Source organism: Panicum virgatum, chromosome 2N (genome assembly GCF_016808335.1).
Source record: "Panicum virgatum strain AP13 chromosome 2N, P.virgatum_v5, whole genome shotgun sequence".
Taxonomy (NCBI): domain Eukaryota; kingdom Viridiplantae; phylum Streptophyta; class Magnoliopsida; order Poales; family Poaceae; genus Panicum; species Panicum virgatum.
This window is the reverse complement of record NC_053146.1, coordinates 50582279-50598616: the sequence shown is the minus strand read 5'-3', so window position 1 is coordinate 50598616 and position 16338 is coordinate 50582279. Positions and strand designations below refer to the sequence as shown.

The 16338-nt window shown below is 49.0% G+C and overlaps 3 protein-coding genes across 3 annotated transcripts; 1 reads left to right on the top strand and 2 right to left on the bottom strand.

Annotated features, from left to right (window-relative positions):
• LOC120662722 lies at positions 1-4438 on the bottom strand. The gene is made up of 4 exons (XM_039941808.1): positions 4286-4438; positions 4044-4197; positions 1887-2085; positions 1-1137 (listed from the first exon to the last, which is right to left on the bottom strand). The coding sequence occupies exons 1-4, from the start codon at positions 4436-4438 to the stop codon at positions 234-236; spliced, it is 1410 nt and encodes a 469-aa protein (XP_039797742.1). The 3' UTR covers positions 1-233.
• Positions 4439-6740: 2302 nt separating this feature from the next.
• On the top strand, positions 6741-9532 carry LOC120661007 (heavy metal-associated isoprenylated plant protein 41-like). Its single transcript, XM_039939687.1, has 4 exons — positions 6741-7253; positions 7542-7740; positions 8432-8931; positions 9071-9532. The coding sequence occupies exons 1-4, from the start codon at positions 6821-6823 to the stop codon at positions 9157-9159; spliced, it is 1221 nt and encodes a 406-aa protein (XP_039795621.1). The 5' UTR covers positions 6741-6820; the 3' UTR covers positions 9160-9532.
• A 1036-nt stretch (positions 9533-10568) lies between these two features.
• Positions 10569-14513, bottom strand: LOC120661006 (LRR receptor-like serine/threonine-protein kinase RGI3). Its single transcript, XM_039939686.1, has 2 exons — positions 11327-14513; positions 10569-11229 (listed from the first exon to the last, which is right to left on the bottom strand). Exons 1-2 carry the CDS (start codon positions 14295-14297, stop codon positions 10760-10762), a joined length of 3441 nt encoding a protein of 1146 aa, XP_039795620.1. The 5' UTR covers positions 14298-14513; the 3' UTR covers positions 10569-10759.
• Positions 14514-16338: the final 1825 nt, after the last annotated feature.

Sequence of the window (16338 nt, the reverse complement as noted above, 5' to 3'; positions counted from 1 at the left end):
TATGCATGCTAGTAAGTCAGTTCCTCATGTCAGCCAGAACCAGAGTAAACAGTTAATAGGAAAATGTACAAGCCCAGGGCACAAAACACTGATGAGTGAGTGATCACGCCTGGAAGTCTGGAACACAAAACTCTGATGACCCATGACTGGTCACACCGAACATAGTAAGTGTGATTTGGAAAGCCCCGGCTCCTCTATTCTGGAGCTCTACACATACACCTCCCAAAGACACTTCACGGCATACAACCATACAACGCAACCATTCTTCGCAGCTGCTCCTTCTGAACAAACTCCCTGTAACTCTGTTGACGTTCCAACAATGCCAAATGTCTCAAGCTGGTCGCCGCGGGCATCACCAGTCCCTGCATTTCACACTCCCTCTGCAGACCCCGCTGGTGTTCCCTATGCAGACTCCACGGGTGTTCCCACGCGCTGCAAGAGTGATCCCTCCCTCGAGCATCAGCAGTAGGTTTATGTCGATACCAAGGCTCCTCAGGTGCAAGGAGATCAGGACATGGGATTCTGCTCATAGGTGGGCGAATGGTGCCGCCTGGATCGGGCAGAGCCCTCAGAGATGGCTGTGGAGTTCTGATCATTGGCTGGGCATTGCCCTGTTGATGATTATACGGGTCTCTCACTATGCCATCAAAGTTCAGTCTAAAATCCGGATATTGCCTTTGAGCAACCCTGTAAGGCTCCAGAGCTATCGGCATTTGAACTGTGGTAAGTGGTGGAGGAAGATGTTGCCGAGGCCAAGCTTCATCAGGCGGAAACAGGTGAAATGGGCCTGTTTCAGTTGCTTGGGTCATGCTTCCAAGGAATGAGATTGAACTAGTCATGTTTTCATTCAGTTTCTTCCGATAGTCTCTGATCCGGAACTTGAATGTGAAACATGTGCCTAGATCGAAAGCTTCATCGCACCTTGCACCATCTCCTCTCTTTTGGTTATACCCTGGGTAATCTTCCTGTCGGAAAGCGACTTTGTCAACCAGAATAAGAGAAGCCTTGGAAGCTAGGTCTTCAAGTTCCCATCTGTCATACGCCCCTCCTGTCTTGTGCCTAATATGGATTTCACAATAAGGCCGAAGAAGGTAAAGCGCGTTGTTGAAGAAGCCCCGCACCAGCTCCCTGTGCAAGCTAAAGGTCACCACAGATGGTTAGCAATAAGTTAACTAAGAAACATAACTTTGTGAAACAACAGCATGCTAAAACTTTTAAAGGCTGTATTTTCAAAAAAAAAAAAAGGTTCATTTGTTGTCCAAATGCAACAAGAAATCAACAGCAAACTATTTCCTTATCACTGTCATATGAACGTGAACCTTTTCATCAAACCGATCAATCTTATTTCACGAGTGTGCAACAAAGAAGGAATGAATAAATAATACTATAAGGAGCTGCAAAAATGATATATGCACAAAGTTTGTTTATTCTTCTTGCATCATGGTAAATCAGATGGTATATTTTTACTGCACCACAAGATCTAAAGCAAAATGACGCCAGCAAATAGACTGTGTTACTTATTTATAATGTAAGCATAAAAAGCTATAGTCCATTTCAAGGGGAAAAAAAAAGTTAAGCATAACAATGATGCCTAAAACGGAACAATTTTGGTCAGATGATATCCAATGTCTTTTACATTGCCAGGTTTTCCAAATATGCAACATGTTTTCTAAAGAGGAGAGCATGGCCCTTCATGTGCAGATGTATCCTTAGGAATATTTAATCAACTATGTATTTGAAGAACTCATTTGAGAGAAATAAAATGATGCAACCAATCCATTTGAAAAACAAGAATAATGTTCCTACCAATACATTTGAAGAACATGAATAATTGTCCAAATCTAGGGCATCAACTACCAAAAACATATACGAAATTATGCACATACTTGATCATATGCAAGTCGTCTTCTTTTCCTTTGAAGCCAGCATGAGGAAAATTAAAGATAATTCGATCAAATTTTCTGTTCTTCAAGTCAGGGTGCAACTTCATTTTTTTCGTGTCAACGCCATGCAACAATGTGGCACCCAATCTTTTCAGCTCTGTTAGATTTGACTCTGCTTTGCTGTACTTGTCCTTCAGATCCTCTGAATAAAGAGGATTTTTGCAGAGAAAATAGATAATAATAGTGACAACAAAATCACCAAAAAAAACATAGTAGCCCTTCATGATTACAGTGAAGCACATGATCTTAATGTGCATGGGCCCAAAGCCAAATTAGGAACGAAGATAATACAAGACTGTAAAACAAATGAAAGATGACAAATTTTCCTTAAGAAGTATTATCACAGTGTGAAAGAATTAATACTTTTGTTAGATGGCAAGACACCAGGGGCGGGCCCAGGGCCTGGCACTCTGGAGAACGGTGGTCCACATCCACACATAGTTTACCGAGCAAAAACTAGCTAGAGGCATCCTGGAAATTGGAAAAGAAGGCACACAACACGAAAGCCAGTACGTAGAGCCAGAGAGGTAGAACGGCACACAAATTCATGAGAACATCAACAAAACTGTAAATCACCAGCACGATATAGCAAAGCAAGGCGTTGGCACGTCTGCAAACAGCAATATTTGGGCTGCAACAAATTGATCCCTGTATTCTTTTTATTACTATATACATATTCGTGTACTAAACAATGGTGTTAGTTCTAAACTATTGAGAATCTATCAACATAATTTACTTCTGTTACTGGTCTGTGAACTTGTTATCGGTCGGTCGTTATGCTGGCCCAGGTTCTTGAGAATTTCTTGGTCTGCCACTGCAAGACACAGTGCCGTTTGTTCCCTTTTGCTGATTGTTAATGCTATCAGTGTTAACCATCTGTTGTCCTAAAGCAATTTCTTGACCCACTCTATATCTTGTACCACCCTTTACACAAAGAAGTTGCTAAAAGACATAGTAACGTGAAGCAAGATATAAATTCACCCATTTTAAGATAGCCATGGTCTTAAATGGAGCAATGCATATCCTTCTTTAACCAACACAACGCCGAACTAACATATGGTTTTCCTGTAAGCATCCATCGGTCCATCCACTCATCAATTGCCCCCAATTTATTCCCGTATCCAAGGAACAAAGGGCCAAAAAGAAATGCATCAGCTTCACCAAGTGCTAGTGCGTAGCAGGAAGCAGGGGACACGATTCAGTACCTTTGCTTCACAAAGGCACATTGTAACTTTGGCTCCATATCCAACCATCCATTCTAAATCTAACGGATCCCATTCTTCCCAAAGCAAAGTTGATTCCCTTAATATTTTTCAGCTATTATGGCCTAGCAAATCCACTAACACAATATGTATTATCATTTAGACAGTGTGCATTAAACATTTAGCATGCATAACAGCGCAGATTTCATTAGAGACTAACATGCACATAACATAAAAAAAAGTTTGCATTTTGAACCATTCCAAGTGACATTCAAAGTACATCAATACATGGCACTTTCAATCACTTAAATTGATGGTCTGACACACCAAATGCTATCACTTGGCCACTTCATTTGTACAATTAGGCCACAAAATACTATATTAACTCACAAAATACTATAGTTAGGTCTGTCCAAAATACTTGATAAGTTAGCTATAGTATTTTGTGAGTTAATATAGTATTTTGTGGCCTAATTGTACAAATGAAGTGGTCAAGTGATAGCATTTGGTGTGTCAGACCATCAATTTAAGTGATTGAAAGTGCCATGTATTGATGTACTTTGAATGTCACTTGGAATGGTTCAAAATGCAAACTTTTTTTTAATGTTATGTGCATGTTAGTCTCTAATGAAATCTGCGCTGTTATGGATGCTAAATGTTTAATGCACACTGTCTAAATGATAATACATATTGTGTTAGTGGATTTGCTAGGCCATAATAGCTGAAAAATATTAAGGGAATCAACTTTGCTTTGGGAAGAATGGGATCCGTTAGATTTAGAATGGATGGTTGGATATGGAGCCAAAGTTACAATGTGCCTTTGTGAAGCAGGTACTGAATCTGTGTCCGGAAGCAGGGGCTTAGGCGTCGCGGAACCAATTGAAGTAAGTAGACGAACCGTAGGTGTCGAGGGACGTGGCCACGAGGTTGGCGCCGGAGCCGAACGCGGTGGCCAGCGCCAGCGAGGAGAAGTCCCCGTCGCCGACGAGCAGTATGTCCTGCGCGGAGGAGTAATGCCCCAGCCACTTCACCCCCTTCCCCCTTCTCCTTCTCCTTCTCCTCCTTCACCTTCTCCTTCTCCCCTCTCGCGGTGACCGCCACCGGTACTCCCTCCACCGGCGGCGCCCGCTTCTCGTCTACCTCGACCGGCGGCAGCACCCCCTCCCCGCCGACCTCGACCGGCGGCACCACCTCATTCCCAGCGACCTCCAATGGCATCTCACCCCCGGCCCCGCCGCGTCCCGCCTCCGCATCGAGCCCCATCTCCACCGGCGCGGCCACCACCACGGCCATGCGCGCCCGGCTGCGTGCGTGCGTCGCCGCCGACGGGGAGGCCAAGTGGTGTGGTGCGGACTCGTGTCAGTCGTGCAGCGTGGAAACCGGGGTGGGTCCCAGAAGAGCTTCGACACGTAGGCCAAAGGCTTTTGTCCGCCGCAGTCTCGGGCTGTCCGGACCCACATGGCAGCGGTGGCCCGCCCGCGGGCGTTTGGTATTCCTCTCTGTCCTCTTGCTAGTAACCCTGGGCATGAAATACCGAATACCGAGTACCGAACCGAATTTACTGAGAACCGAACCGAAAGTACCGAAACCGAAATATTCGGTTCCCTGTTCGGTTCCTAGTTCTGGGGAACCGAATTTACCGAGGTATATTCGGTTCTGTATCTCGGTAAACCGAAGTACCGAACTAGTACCGAATTACTCAAGTAGCAGCTCATGTTACGTATTTGTTATGTATTTATGGACAACTTTGTTACATATTTACAGTAATCTACTCATGTAGTATTGTGGCATTTTATATGTATGATTTTTATACTATTATTCTCTATGGAATCATGTTGAATTTGTGTCAAAGTTGGCTATTGAAACTTGATATTGCATGTCATTGTAGTCTGTTTGGTTCTTTTGGTAAATACCGGAACCGAATCGAAAGTACCGATACCGAATTTCCTCGGTACCAAGTTTCTGCAGGAACCGATCGGTACCGACTTACTAAGGAACCGAATTTGTATGGGTACCGAAGAACCGAACCGATCGTTCGGTATTACCGAATGCCCAGGGTGACTTGCTAGCGAGGGCTCCGGAAAAGTTAAAAGTTCAACTATTGTTACGTACTCCCTCCCTAGAATTTTTGTTAATCACTTTTGACCATTCGTCTTATTTAAAAAATTTATAAAAATATAAAAACAATTATGATATACTTAAAATATATACGATGATAAAATATATTATAACAAAATAAATAATATTTTCACAAATTGTTTGAATAAGATGAATGGTCAAACGTGAATCACGGAAGTCAATAAATACTTATATTTTGAGACGGAGTGAGTATTATTTAATTTATCTTCTTTAAGCTAATAATCGGATGTTTGTGCTCGTCGAACTTTTGAAACTGGCTGATTTACCTTTCTAAGCATTTTTCAAAGCGATTTTGGCTGATGTGGCACCACGCCAGCTGTCCTACATGGTACTACGTCAGCCATAAGGGAGGTAAATTGAATTTTCACTATAGTTCAGGAAGATCCATCAGACTTTATAAAAGATTGTGAAAATATTATTAATAAAAATTTAAATATTTTTCTAGAATAAAAAGGTCATAGATATTTCTTTCCTCCTTCTCCGTGGTTCTATGCAATTATTCACATAAATCATAGAATTGTATTGGAACACTATAAAAACTTCTTTTTTTTTCTTCCTTCCCTGTACGTAGAGCAGAGAAGGGCACACGTTGGGATACACAATTTCGACAATCAGTGCTCTTATCGGCGATTGCGTGGTGGCGCTCGGGCATGGCGCACACCCGTATAGAGGCGTGGCGTGGCTAGTAGCGGTCCGAGGTCTGCTGGCCGCTAGAGTAGGTGGCAGAGGCGAACAAGACTCGACAACCATGGTGTGAAAACGGGCAATAAGGGGAGGGGCACTAGAACTCATTCGTTCAGTGCAAAGATTTGTGGACACAAAATTCATCGATGATGATTGATGGCTATTAAAATAGAAATAGTTTAATTATCTAGGAATTGAATCTAATTATTCATCTTTTAAATTTGCATGGTAGTTTGTATTTTTTGACTTAAAATAAATTTTCTATGATATTATAATGTTAAATAATATTTTGGTATTTTTAAATGCTTAAAAATATTTCTACCAACTTTTTAAAGTCTGAGGGATCTACCTTGAGCTATCGTGAAAATTCAATTTACCTTCCTTATGGCTGATGTGGTGCCATGTAGGATGCGGTGCCACGTCAGCTAAAATCGCTTTAAAAATCACCTACGGAGGTAAATCACCCGGTTTCAATAATTCAAGAAGCACAAATATTCGATTTTCTGGTCGAAGAAAGTAAATTTAATAATGGCAATAATTTTTTTTGAGATAAAATAATGGCAATAGTTGAGAGGGAGAGAGATAGAGGGGTGGGAAGGACTTTTTCCCTCCGGAAATGCTTGGTAAGCAAAGCGCTGGGCTTCGGAACTGATTGGAGCCCGGCCCAATAAGTCAAGCAGCAACGACTACTTGTTGTACGTACCTCGCGACCGTTAGAAATTTAAAATTCAAACCCAAGGCAGGCAGTAAGGCGAGTGGCCGAATGCGGCCACCGTCTGTCTCACTGTCACCGTGTGACCTCACCTGACCACCGCGGGGCGAGGAGCGCGGCAGAGGAGAGGAGGCGCGCGCATGGCGGGGGCTTCGCTGGAGGACGCGCTTGCCGCTACGGCCGCTGGTGGGAACCCCCGGCTGCTTGCGGGCGTCGCCGCCGACGGGAGGCGGCAGGGCGTCCCGGTGATCGACTTGACGGCGGAGGAGGAGAAGGAAGCGGTGGCAACCCCACGCGGGGAGGGAGTCCCGGTGATCGACTTGGCGGCTCCAGGAGAGGACGAGGAGGAAGGTCAAGGCGTGGGTGGCCCACGCGCGGGGAGCGTCCCGGTGATCGACCTGACCCAAGAGGGCAGCGACGAGGAGGGAGAGCAGGAGGTCAAGTGGGTGGGGCAGTACTCGTCGACCCAGAGCATCCTGCTCGTCGGCGACGGCGACTTCTCCTTCTCCTTGGCGCTCGCCGCGGGGTTCGGCTCGGGCGCCAACATCGTCGCCACTTCTCTCGACTGCTATGGTTTGTTTGTTTTTCTTCCTCGATTTTCTCATTCGACTCGTGAACGAGGTGCGGATTTAGGTACTCAATATCACGAGACGTACATCAGTCTTCTATATTTTTGCAGCACTAATCGTGTTATTATGAGATACTGATATCGCTTGAATTGCATCTCTAATATTCTGTCTGACACATAAACTTGAATGGTGCGGAAATTTGTCTCCGACAGATCAAATGAGGAGCATTTGACAATTGTCTGTGACCAGTATTTTATTTGATTACCGTTATTTTCCAAATGATCTTTGGCAGACACCCTGAAGAAGAAGTACAGCGAAGCAGAATCCAATTTGGCGGATCTGAAAAAATTGGGGGCAGTAATTTTGCATGGAGTAAATGCGAAAACGATGAAGCTTCGTACCGATCTCAAGATGAGGCGGTTTGATAGGGTTGTTTTCAACTTCCCCCATGCAGGGTTCAAAGGGAAAGAAGACCAACCACATATGATCAAGTATGAGACTTCATATGGTTTATCTTCGCGTTATGTAGTGTTCAATTGTCTCCTATGATAACAACAGATCAAGTAGTCTTCTTACAATTTCAGTAGTCATTAGAGGCATACTAAAGAACTTAATTTCCTTATTGGAGCTCATTTATTATCCATGTAATATTGAAATGTCTTCTAAAATGGTACTGGCTACTGAGAAATTGTTTTCCTTTGACGTTGTCACAATATAGCAGAAGCACTTGTCCTAGTTCCTTTCTGCTTTATTTTGTGTTGAATTGTGTCTTATGTTAGCAATGAAAGCATATTGCTTAATTTTCTGCTAGGTGAAAGCCAGTTCCTTTTAGATAATAAGCATATCGATTCCTTTCGCTACTAGGTCTAGATGAAAGCCATTCTGATCATGGTATGCAAATATTGTTGTAGTAACTTAGAGTCTATCAACAGGTATGCAATATCATGCATGATCACTAGCCTTTCACCATAAGAACCTTTACTTCTGTCTAGAAGGGAATGGAGTAGCATTGCTGATTATATGTACTTCAAAGTGCTTATGTATTTGTTAACTGAATAGCTCATTATTTTAATGTAAAGCTGCACAGCCTTTTAAAGCAGCTGTAACTGATTCTTGTCTTCAGTACGTTCATATCATGCTATATGTAATTCATTCACTATTAACCTTTGTCTCTGACTCTAGCTCACATAGGGGCCTGGTGAAAGACTTCTTCCGCAGTGCAAGCCTCCTGCTTCGACCAGATGGGGAAGTTCATGTCAGCCATAAGACGAAGCACCCATACAGAAAATGGAACCTTGAAGGACTCGCTTCAGAGTTCACTCTCTTTCTGGTTGAGCAAGTTGACTTTCACATTGAGGATTATCCTGAATACAGCAACAAAAGAGGGGACGGGCTGCACTGTGATCAGCCTTTTCTGCTAGGCAAGTGCAGCACTTTCAAGTTCAAGATCGGAGACATTAAGAAGATGAAGAGGGTGCGCAAGCTTGGTCCAATGCCGGACAGTGGGAGCAGCAGAAATGCCCATTTCAATAACCAGCAAGTTGGTTTTGGTCATTTAAATCCAACTCTACTCGTTCCAGAAATGGCCCAGCCTTATATTCCATTTCAGATGCCTAGCATGCCGATGTGCTCAGAGTTCTTCGACCATGAAGCTGTTCAAAGGTGTCATCCAGCAGAAACAGGTATGTACACGGATGGTAACCCACATGACATGAGTTAGATACATAGAGCCACTAGCATCTTACCCTTGATTCAGCCAATTTACAATCATCCTGAAGCAAATACTGTCTACTGATGTAGTGATGTACATTGTTCCTCTAGGTTGCATCGCCCAGCCGATCAGCGACACTGCAGGTGCTATTCCTTGGGGTCATTCTTGGCATCCTTGGACTTGGGGCAGCTCTTGGTGAAGCTGTACAACTGCACTAGAGCCATGCTGTGGCCATGAGGCACAAACCGAGTGCAGTTAAACCAGACCTGTTTTCTGAATACTTGTTCCCCGCAGAGCCACGAAGTTGTAACGAATGCCGCGTACTTCAGTCGACCTACCTCTACCCATTTAGCAGCTTGCTTATGGTACGTGCGGTACATTCATTCATACTTCTGAATGGACAAGGTACGAACAGCATTGTGGTGACGGAATGCAGGCGCTTCGCCTGCAGTAATTCTAACTTGCAACTTGCATGCGTGTATCGTTTGGTTTCTCCTGTGTTCGCTTGCACGTGTCCTGGAACCTTGCAAGCATGCCAGAAGAAAGTGTTGGGCTATAATAATTTTCCTGAATGCTGATGTGTTTGCACATTTGGTCAAGTTCAGAGTTCCATGACTAGTGAACGAGACTTCAGCGCTGCATACATGGGGTCTTTCTATTCTTGGGCCTTCCACCGTGCTTCAGCATTGACACTTCACGGGCCTTGCATTTGTGGGCCTAGAAGAGCTAGATTCACGAAATACTATTGGGGTTAGCACGCAAAGTACTACCAGGGTTTACCAGGCGGCGGCGCACCAGCAGCGAGGGGTGGGGGAGGCTGCAGACAGCACGAAGCGCGCCAGCGTGGACAAGGACACTGGTCGCGCATCATTAGTGGCGAGGCGCCGTCGGCACGAGGCGGACGTGCCAACCGCAGCAGATCATCAGGCGGGGAATCATTCCAAAAGGATGGCACCTGGGCAGTAGCAACCCCACCACCGGCCTGATCCTGACGAGCGCGAGCGCCTAATCATTGGCAGGTGGGGCTCCACAACATCCGCACTGTTGCTCTGCTCTAACACGCACCCTCTGGGCTAATCCCATAGAGCCACCGTGCAAGGACATGGATTGAACGTCGCTGCGTCACTACAGCCTATATCTGATCATGGGCCACCTGACTCAACGAACCCGAACTGATCCTAAGTTGTAAATGGTAACCTAAGATTATTCAGACCGTCAAAAACTTTTCTTGCCCGCAAATTTTCTTCCCCTCACATGCTCGATATTATTTCTGCAATTCACGTTTGTTTCTTCTCCGACGCCAACGGCTCCAACGATGTTAATAAGATTTGGGATTAGGGTTTATTGAGGTCTACCAAGCTTAGAGGGAAGCCATTGTGGCAAGTTGGTCGTTGCTCATGAAGTCATGATGGTAGAGGATGAAGGTCGTTGATGATGATAGCAATTAGCAAGGGGTTGAGGGTGATGCTGGCAGCCCTGCCGCCTTTGGGGCGGCACAGGAGGCAGATGATGGGATTGGAGCCGCGAGAAAGAAGATTGGGTACTCGTGGCCCCTAGAACGCCCCAGTGGCACGCGTTTCACTTGCTGATCGACAGATTCGACTCAGGTTTGGGGGGCGAAAGGCTGATTCTAAAATCGAAATTTTCTTCAGGTTAATGTACAAGGGCAATTACACCTAAGTACAACATCACTAGTAGCACGTTGGCTAATCCACATACTGTCTTATGTCTTGCTAAGCTGCTAGTAGTAATTTACTAAGCTCACTACGCTCGCAAAACTTTTTTTTTTTGCAAACCCGTCAGGCAGAGTACTCCGAGGCGGCGAACGAGCAGCTCGACGACTGGGCCCCCGAGCACGCGCCCCGCACCGGCGACACCGGCGCCGGGGTGGCTGCCGCGGCGGCGGCGGCCGGCTGCTGCTGCTTCGCGTCGTCCCCGGCCGCGGGGCGGCGGATCTCCTCGAGCAGCGCCACGACGTCCTTCATGGCGGGCCGGTCGTCGGCGCGGCGCGACACGCAGAGCGCGGCCACGGACAGCACCTGCCGCATCTCGTGCGCGTCCGCCTCGGAGGCGCCCGCCCGGAGCCGCGCGTCCACGAGCTCCGACGCGTCGCGCTTGGCCTGCACGTGCTCGCGCACCCACTGCACCAGGTGCGCGCCGCCGGGCAGCGCCGGGTCCAGCGGGTGCCGCCCCGTCAGGATCTCCAGCACCACCACGCCGAAGCTGTACACGTCGCTCTTCTCGCTGATCCGCTGCATCGACGCGTACTCTGCTTTGGCCGGGAAAAAAAACAAGAAGAGACAGTTTTGTCAGAAAAATTCCATGAAATTGTCGTAGAATGGAACCACGATGCGCGCGATCCCGACCTGGTGCCATGTAGCCGTAGGAGCCGGCGATGCGCGTCTGCTTGCCGGTGTCGAGCTTGGAGCTGGCGGCGGAGAGGACGCGGGCGAGGCCGAAGTCGGCGAGGTACGGCTCGTAGGCCGGGCCGAGCAGCACGTTCATGGACTTGACGTCGCCGTGGAGGATGGCCGGCACGCAGTCGTGGTGGAGGTACGCGACGGCGTGGGCGACGCCGAGCGCGACGTCGAAGCGCGCGCCCCACTCGTCCGCGGGCGCGCCCTTGGCGGCGAGGCCGCCGTGGAGGAGCCCGCTCAGGCTGCCGTTGGGGAGGTAGCTGTAGAACAGCAGCCGGGTGCCGCCGTTCGCGGCCCAGCCGAGGAGCCGCACGATGTTGCGGTGCCGGATGGAGCCCAGCGCCGCGATCTCGCTGCGGAACGCCGCCGACGTCGCCTCGTCCGACGACCACATCTTCTTCACGGCCAGGGTGTAGCCGTTGGGGGTGTCCACCTTGTACACGACCCCCGAGCTGCCGGTGCCGATCACGTTCGCGGAGGTCAGCCCGCGGAGCACGTCGTCCATGGTGATGTCGAGCTTCTGGTACAGCGTCACCTCCCACGCGCCCTCGCCGTGGATGATGCGCCCGCCGCCGCGGCGGTGCGTGCGGGCGAGCATGTAGGTGGCGGCCACCAGGAGCAGCGCGCTGACTGCGACAAGCACGGCGATGGCTACCTTTAGCGATGAGATGGCCCCGCGCCGCGAGGATTCGTCAGACCCGTCGCCGACGACGAGGTGCCGGTTTCCGGCGAGGTCGCTGAGGGGAAGCTTCTGGAAGAACGGAGTGTTCGGGAGCTCGCCGGCGAAGGCGTTGTAGGAGATGTTGAGCGTGACGAGGTTCTGCAGCGACGCGAGCGGTTCTAAGCTGCCGGAGAGCTCGTTGTGCGACAGGTCCAGGCTGCCGAGCTTGTCGAGGCCGGCGAACTGCGACGGTATCTCCCCCGAGAGCCGGTTGCAGCTGAGGTTAAGGGAAATCTCCAACGACGGTATCTTCCCGAGCTCCCCTGGGATGCCACCGGTGAACGCGTTGCCGCCGAGGTCCAGCAGCTGGAGCTTCTCGGACGAACCGAGCTCCGGCGGTATGCCGCCGGTCAGCCGGTTCATTCCCAAGTACAGCTTCGTCAGCTCCGGCATGGACCCGATGCTGGAGCTCAACGGCCCGACGAGCTGGTTTTCGGAGACGTCAATCAGCTGGAGACTGCGCGGCAACGCGTCCGGCAATGCGCCGGACAGAGCATTCGAGTGCAGGTCGAGGAACTCGAGGCTGGCACACCCCGAAATGGCCGCGGGCACAGGGCCGACGAGGTGGTTCTCGCTCATGTCGAGGAAGTTCAGGTTCTTCAGGTTGCCGATCTCGGCGGGTATCGTGCCGGAGAGCCGGTTGCCGTTGAGCCGGAGGCGGTAGAGGCTGGTGCAGTTGCCGATCTCCAGCGGTATGAACCCGGACAGCTCGTTGTTAAGCAGGAGCAGCTTCGTCAGATTCTGGAGCCCGAACAGCTCCTTCGGGATCGGGCCGGTCAGGTTATTGTACGACAGGTCAACCGCCTGGAGGCTGGGCGCATCGGCGAGGCTCGCCGGCACGCCGCCGGTGAGCCGGTTCTTCCACGCGTAGAACAGGGTAAGGTTGCGCAGGCTCGGGAAGTCGAGGCGGATCTCCCCGGACAGCGCGTTGTTGTCGACCTCGATGTCCGTCAGCGACGTGCAGTTGGAGAGCTCCGGAGGGATGACGCCGGTCAGCTGGTTCGTGCTCAGCTGCAGCTGCTGGAGATTCGGCAGGCCGCCCAAACTCGCCGGAATGCTCCCGGTAAGGGAATTTAGCGACAGGTCAATGAGCGTGAGCTCCTTGCACTGTCCGAGCTCCGGGGGAATTGCGCCGACGAGCTGGTTCTGCCACAGGAGCAGCGTTTGGAGCTTCTTGAGCTGCCCAATTTGCGCCGGTATCGGCCCGGAGAGAGAATTCTGGTAGAGATACAGGCTGGTGAGCTCGGTGCAGTTGCCGATGGACTCCGGGATCCGGCCGGAGAGCAGAGTGGTGTAGATGGCGATGGTCTGGATCTTCTTGAGCTGCCCGATCGTCTCCGGGAGGCTCCCGGAGACGCCGGTCTCCGCGAGGCCGAGCATGGTGAGGTCGGTGCAGCCGCCGATCTCCGGCGGCAAAGGTCCCTTCATCCCCTGGTTCCCGCCGGCGCGGAGCACCTGCAGCTTCTTCAGGTTCCCAATGCTCGCCGGGATCGGCCCGCTCAGCTCGTTGTCGTAGAGGGTGAGGTACGTCAGGCTGGTGAGGTTGCCGATGTCGTCGGGGATGCCGCCGCGCAGGGAATTGGAGTTGAGCGCGAGCGACTCGAGATTCGCGAGCCGGCACAGCTCGGGAGGGATCGCGCCGGCGAGCTGGTTCTTGCTGAGGTCAAGGGTGGTCAGCTCGCCGTACCCGCCGAGCTCATTGGGTATCGCGCCGGTGAGGTTCGTGCCGGAGAGCACCAGCGTCTTCAGCGACGCCGCCAGCGGCTGCAGGTTGGCCGGGGGCGGGCCCTGCAGGTCGACCGAGGTGATGCTCAGCCCGACGACGTCGCCGCGCGCGTTGCACGACACGCCGAACCACCGGCACGGGCTGGCGTCCGCGGCGCGCCACGACGCCAGCGCGCCGCTCGCAGGGCGCAGCGTGTCCTTCCATCGCAGCAGCGCCTGGCCCTGCTCGTTGACGCAGTGGCACGGCGACACCAGCAGCAGCAGCAGCAGCGCGCAGGCGAGTGGCACGAGAAGCGCGGGCCTCGGTGCGGCGGCGCGGGACCGCGGCGGCATTGGCGGCGCGCGCCTCGGTGGCGAGGCTGAGGCGGGCGGGTGGCGTGACGAGAGGCGAGGTGGGCGGCAATGCGGTGGATGGCTCGCCTGGTGAGGTGGCGCCTCTCGCAAGCATTGGGATTGTAGAGGGGGAGACCCCATGAATTGTTTATACAGGGAAAGCACAGGAGATCTGGATCCAAATGAGCACCAAGCAATGGATGCAAAAAATTCCAGAACCAAAGAACGGACTTCGATTGATTGTTGCAGTGCAGTGTGGTGACAGTGGGCTGCTGCTGCTAAGAGCAGGCTTGATTGGATCTTGGCCTGGACAATTAAAGATATTTGTACCTGAACTAGTTTTTAATCAGGAATAGAATATTGGGTGCGTTTTTACAAGTGATGGGGAAGATGAGAGGAAGTTGGTGTGGTTGGTGTCATGATCTGCAGATGTTTACCCCAAGTTGGTGTACTTATTACTGCCATTGCAGCCTCCCTGAATTGTTAAGGCGCTGTTTAGTTCCTACCCCGTAAACGCAAAAAAGTCGTAAACGCATTAAAGTGAAAAGGAATTTTGCTAATTTGAAGTACTAAATGAAGTCTATTTACAAAACTTTTTGCATGGTTGGGCTGTAAATCGCGAGACGAATCTAATGAGCTTACTTAATCCATGATTTACAACAGTGATGCTACAGTAATCATCTGCTAATTATTGATTAATCATGGATTAATTAGCATCATTAGATTCGTCTCGCGATTTACAACCCATCTGTGTAAAAAGTTTTGTAAATAGACTTCATTTAGTACTTCAAATTGACAAGATTCCCACGCAAAAATTTTTTGCGTTTACAGTTAAAACGAACTAAACAGGGCCTAATTATTGCTGCTGGTCTTTGGAGGTGAAAGCATCTCTTCTCCCTCCTCGTGTTCTGTGAAAACAGGTTACTGCTAATTCTCTCGGTAATCGGGCTTTTATCCAATGTTCCATGGAAGAGCATTTCGAATGCAGTGTCAGTTAATTGTTAATCCCTGCTCCTTTGTACCGTTGGCACAGGAGTTGACAGTGGCTGTTAGTGCTGGCTGCCATTAGTGTATGCAACCTTCTCAAACGTTTCCTGATGGCAGTGCTATGGGCTGTGACAGTGCTGCTTTACAGTAACCTCTGTGCAGGTACAACTGTTCTTCTGTGGATCTCCTCCTTTACAGTGATAGTACAACAGTAAAAAGAGCACATCTCACGTTGCTAACTGAACATGCCAAGTCCTGGTGTTTACATTTGCTTTTCCGTTGCCCGCATCATCTTGCTTGTGAATTTTACAGACATACAGACCTAATCGTTTGAGAAGTTGCTACATAATTGCAAAATATAATCCTTTTGCATTCTTCTCATTTGCCGCAACACTCAGCAACGACTGATCCATGAGCTCAAATTGCTCTTCCAGCAGCTCGGTAACAGGTGAATCTGTGGATGAAATTCAGAAAGCATGTTCAGTCACATGCATAAGTTTCTGCAGGAAAAGAGATCACTGTGATACTATAACTAGCAGAACCTTATTGCTTCCTGTGAACTCATCATGGGCATCAGAGAGAGGCCTGCTGGTTAAACAAAAGGGGTAAGACAGGGAATAGGAGAGGAATCTTAGGGTGCACATGATAGTAAGTAAAGGGGGTGAAGATTAGTACAATAAAAAGCTTAAAAAACTTTCAGCAACTTACCCATGTGAATAGTTGGCAAACCGCTGGAAAGTAACCGAAAAAGATCGGATGTGCGGTGATAAAAATAAAAATTTTGGAGCACGAACATGTTCATGCCTTTGAGTGGAAGGGACAATGAGGAATAAGATATTAGAATAACCACCCTATTGCACATAGTTAAATCCATGGGTCTATCTTAGCTTAGCATCATCACCATGGCTGGTAGACCCCTTTAATTTGTTTAACTAACATAACATTTCAACATCAAACATTGTTATTCCTACATCATGTTTCGATTATTTCAGATCAGTTGGTCACCACCACATTATTTTGTTCAAATGAAATGTTCAGAAGATGAATGGTTCTCCGGTTGCAAGATTTGAATTACAACTTAAGAGGGCCTATTCCTGTTAGCACCAGTCATATTACTTATGACTTTTACCTTGCATCAGTAAACTTGTTTTGAATTTCATGTCAACTATGCCAGATTAACTTATACCAACTAATG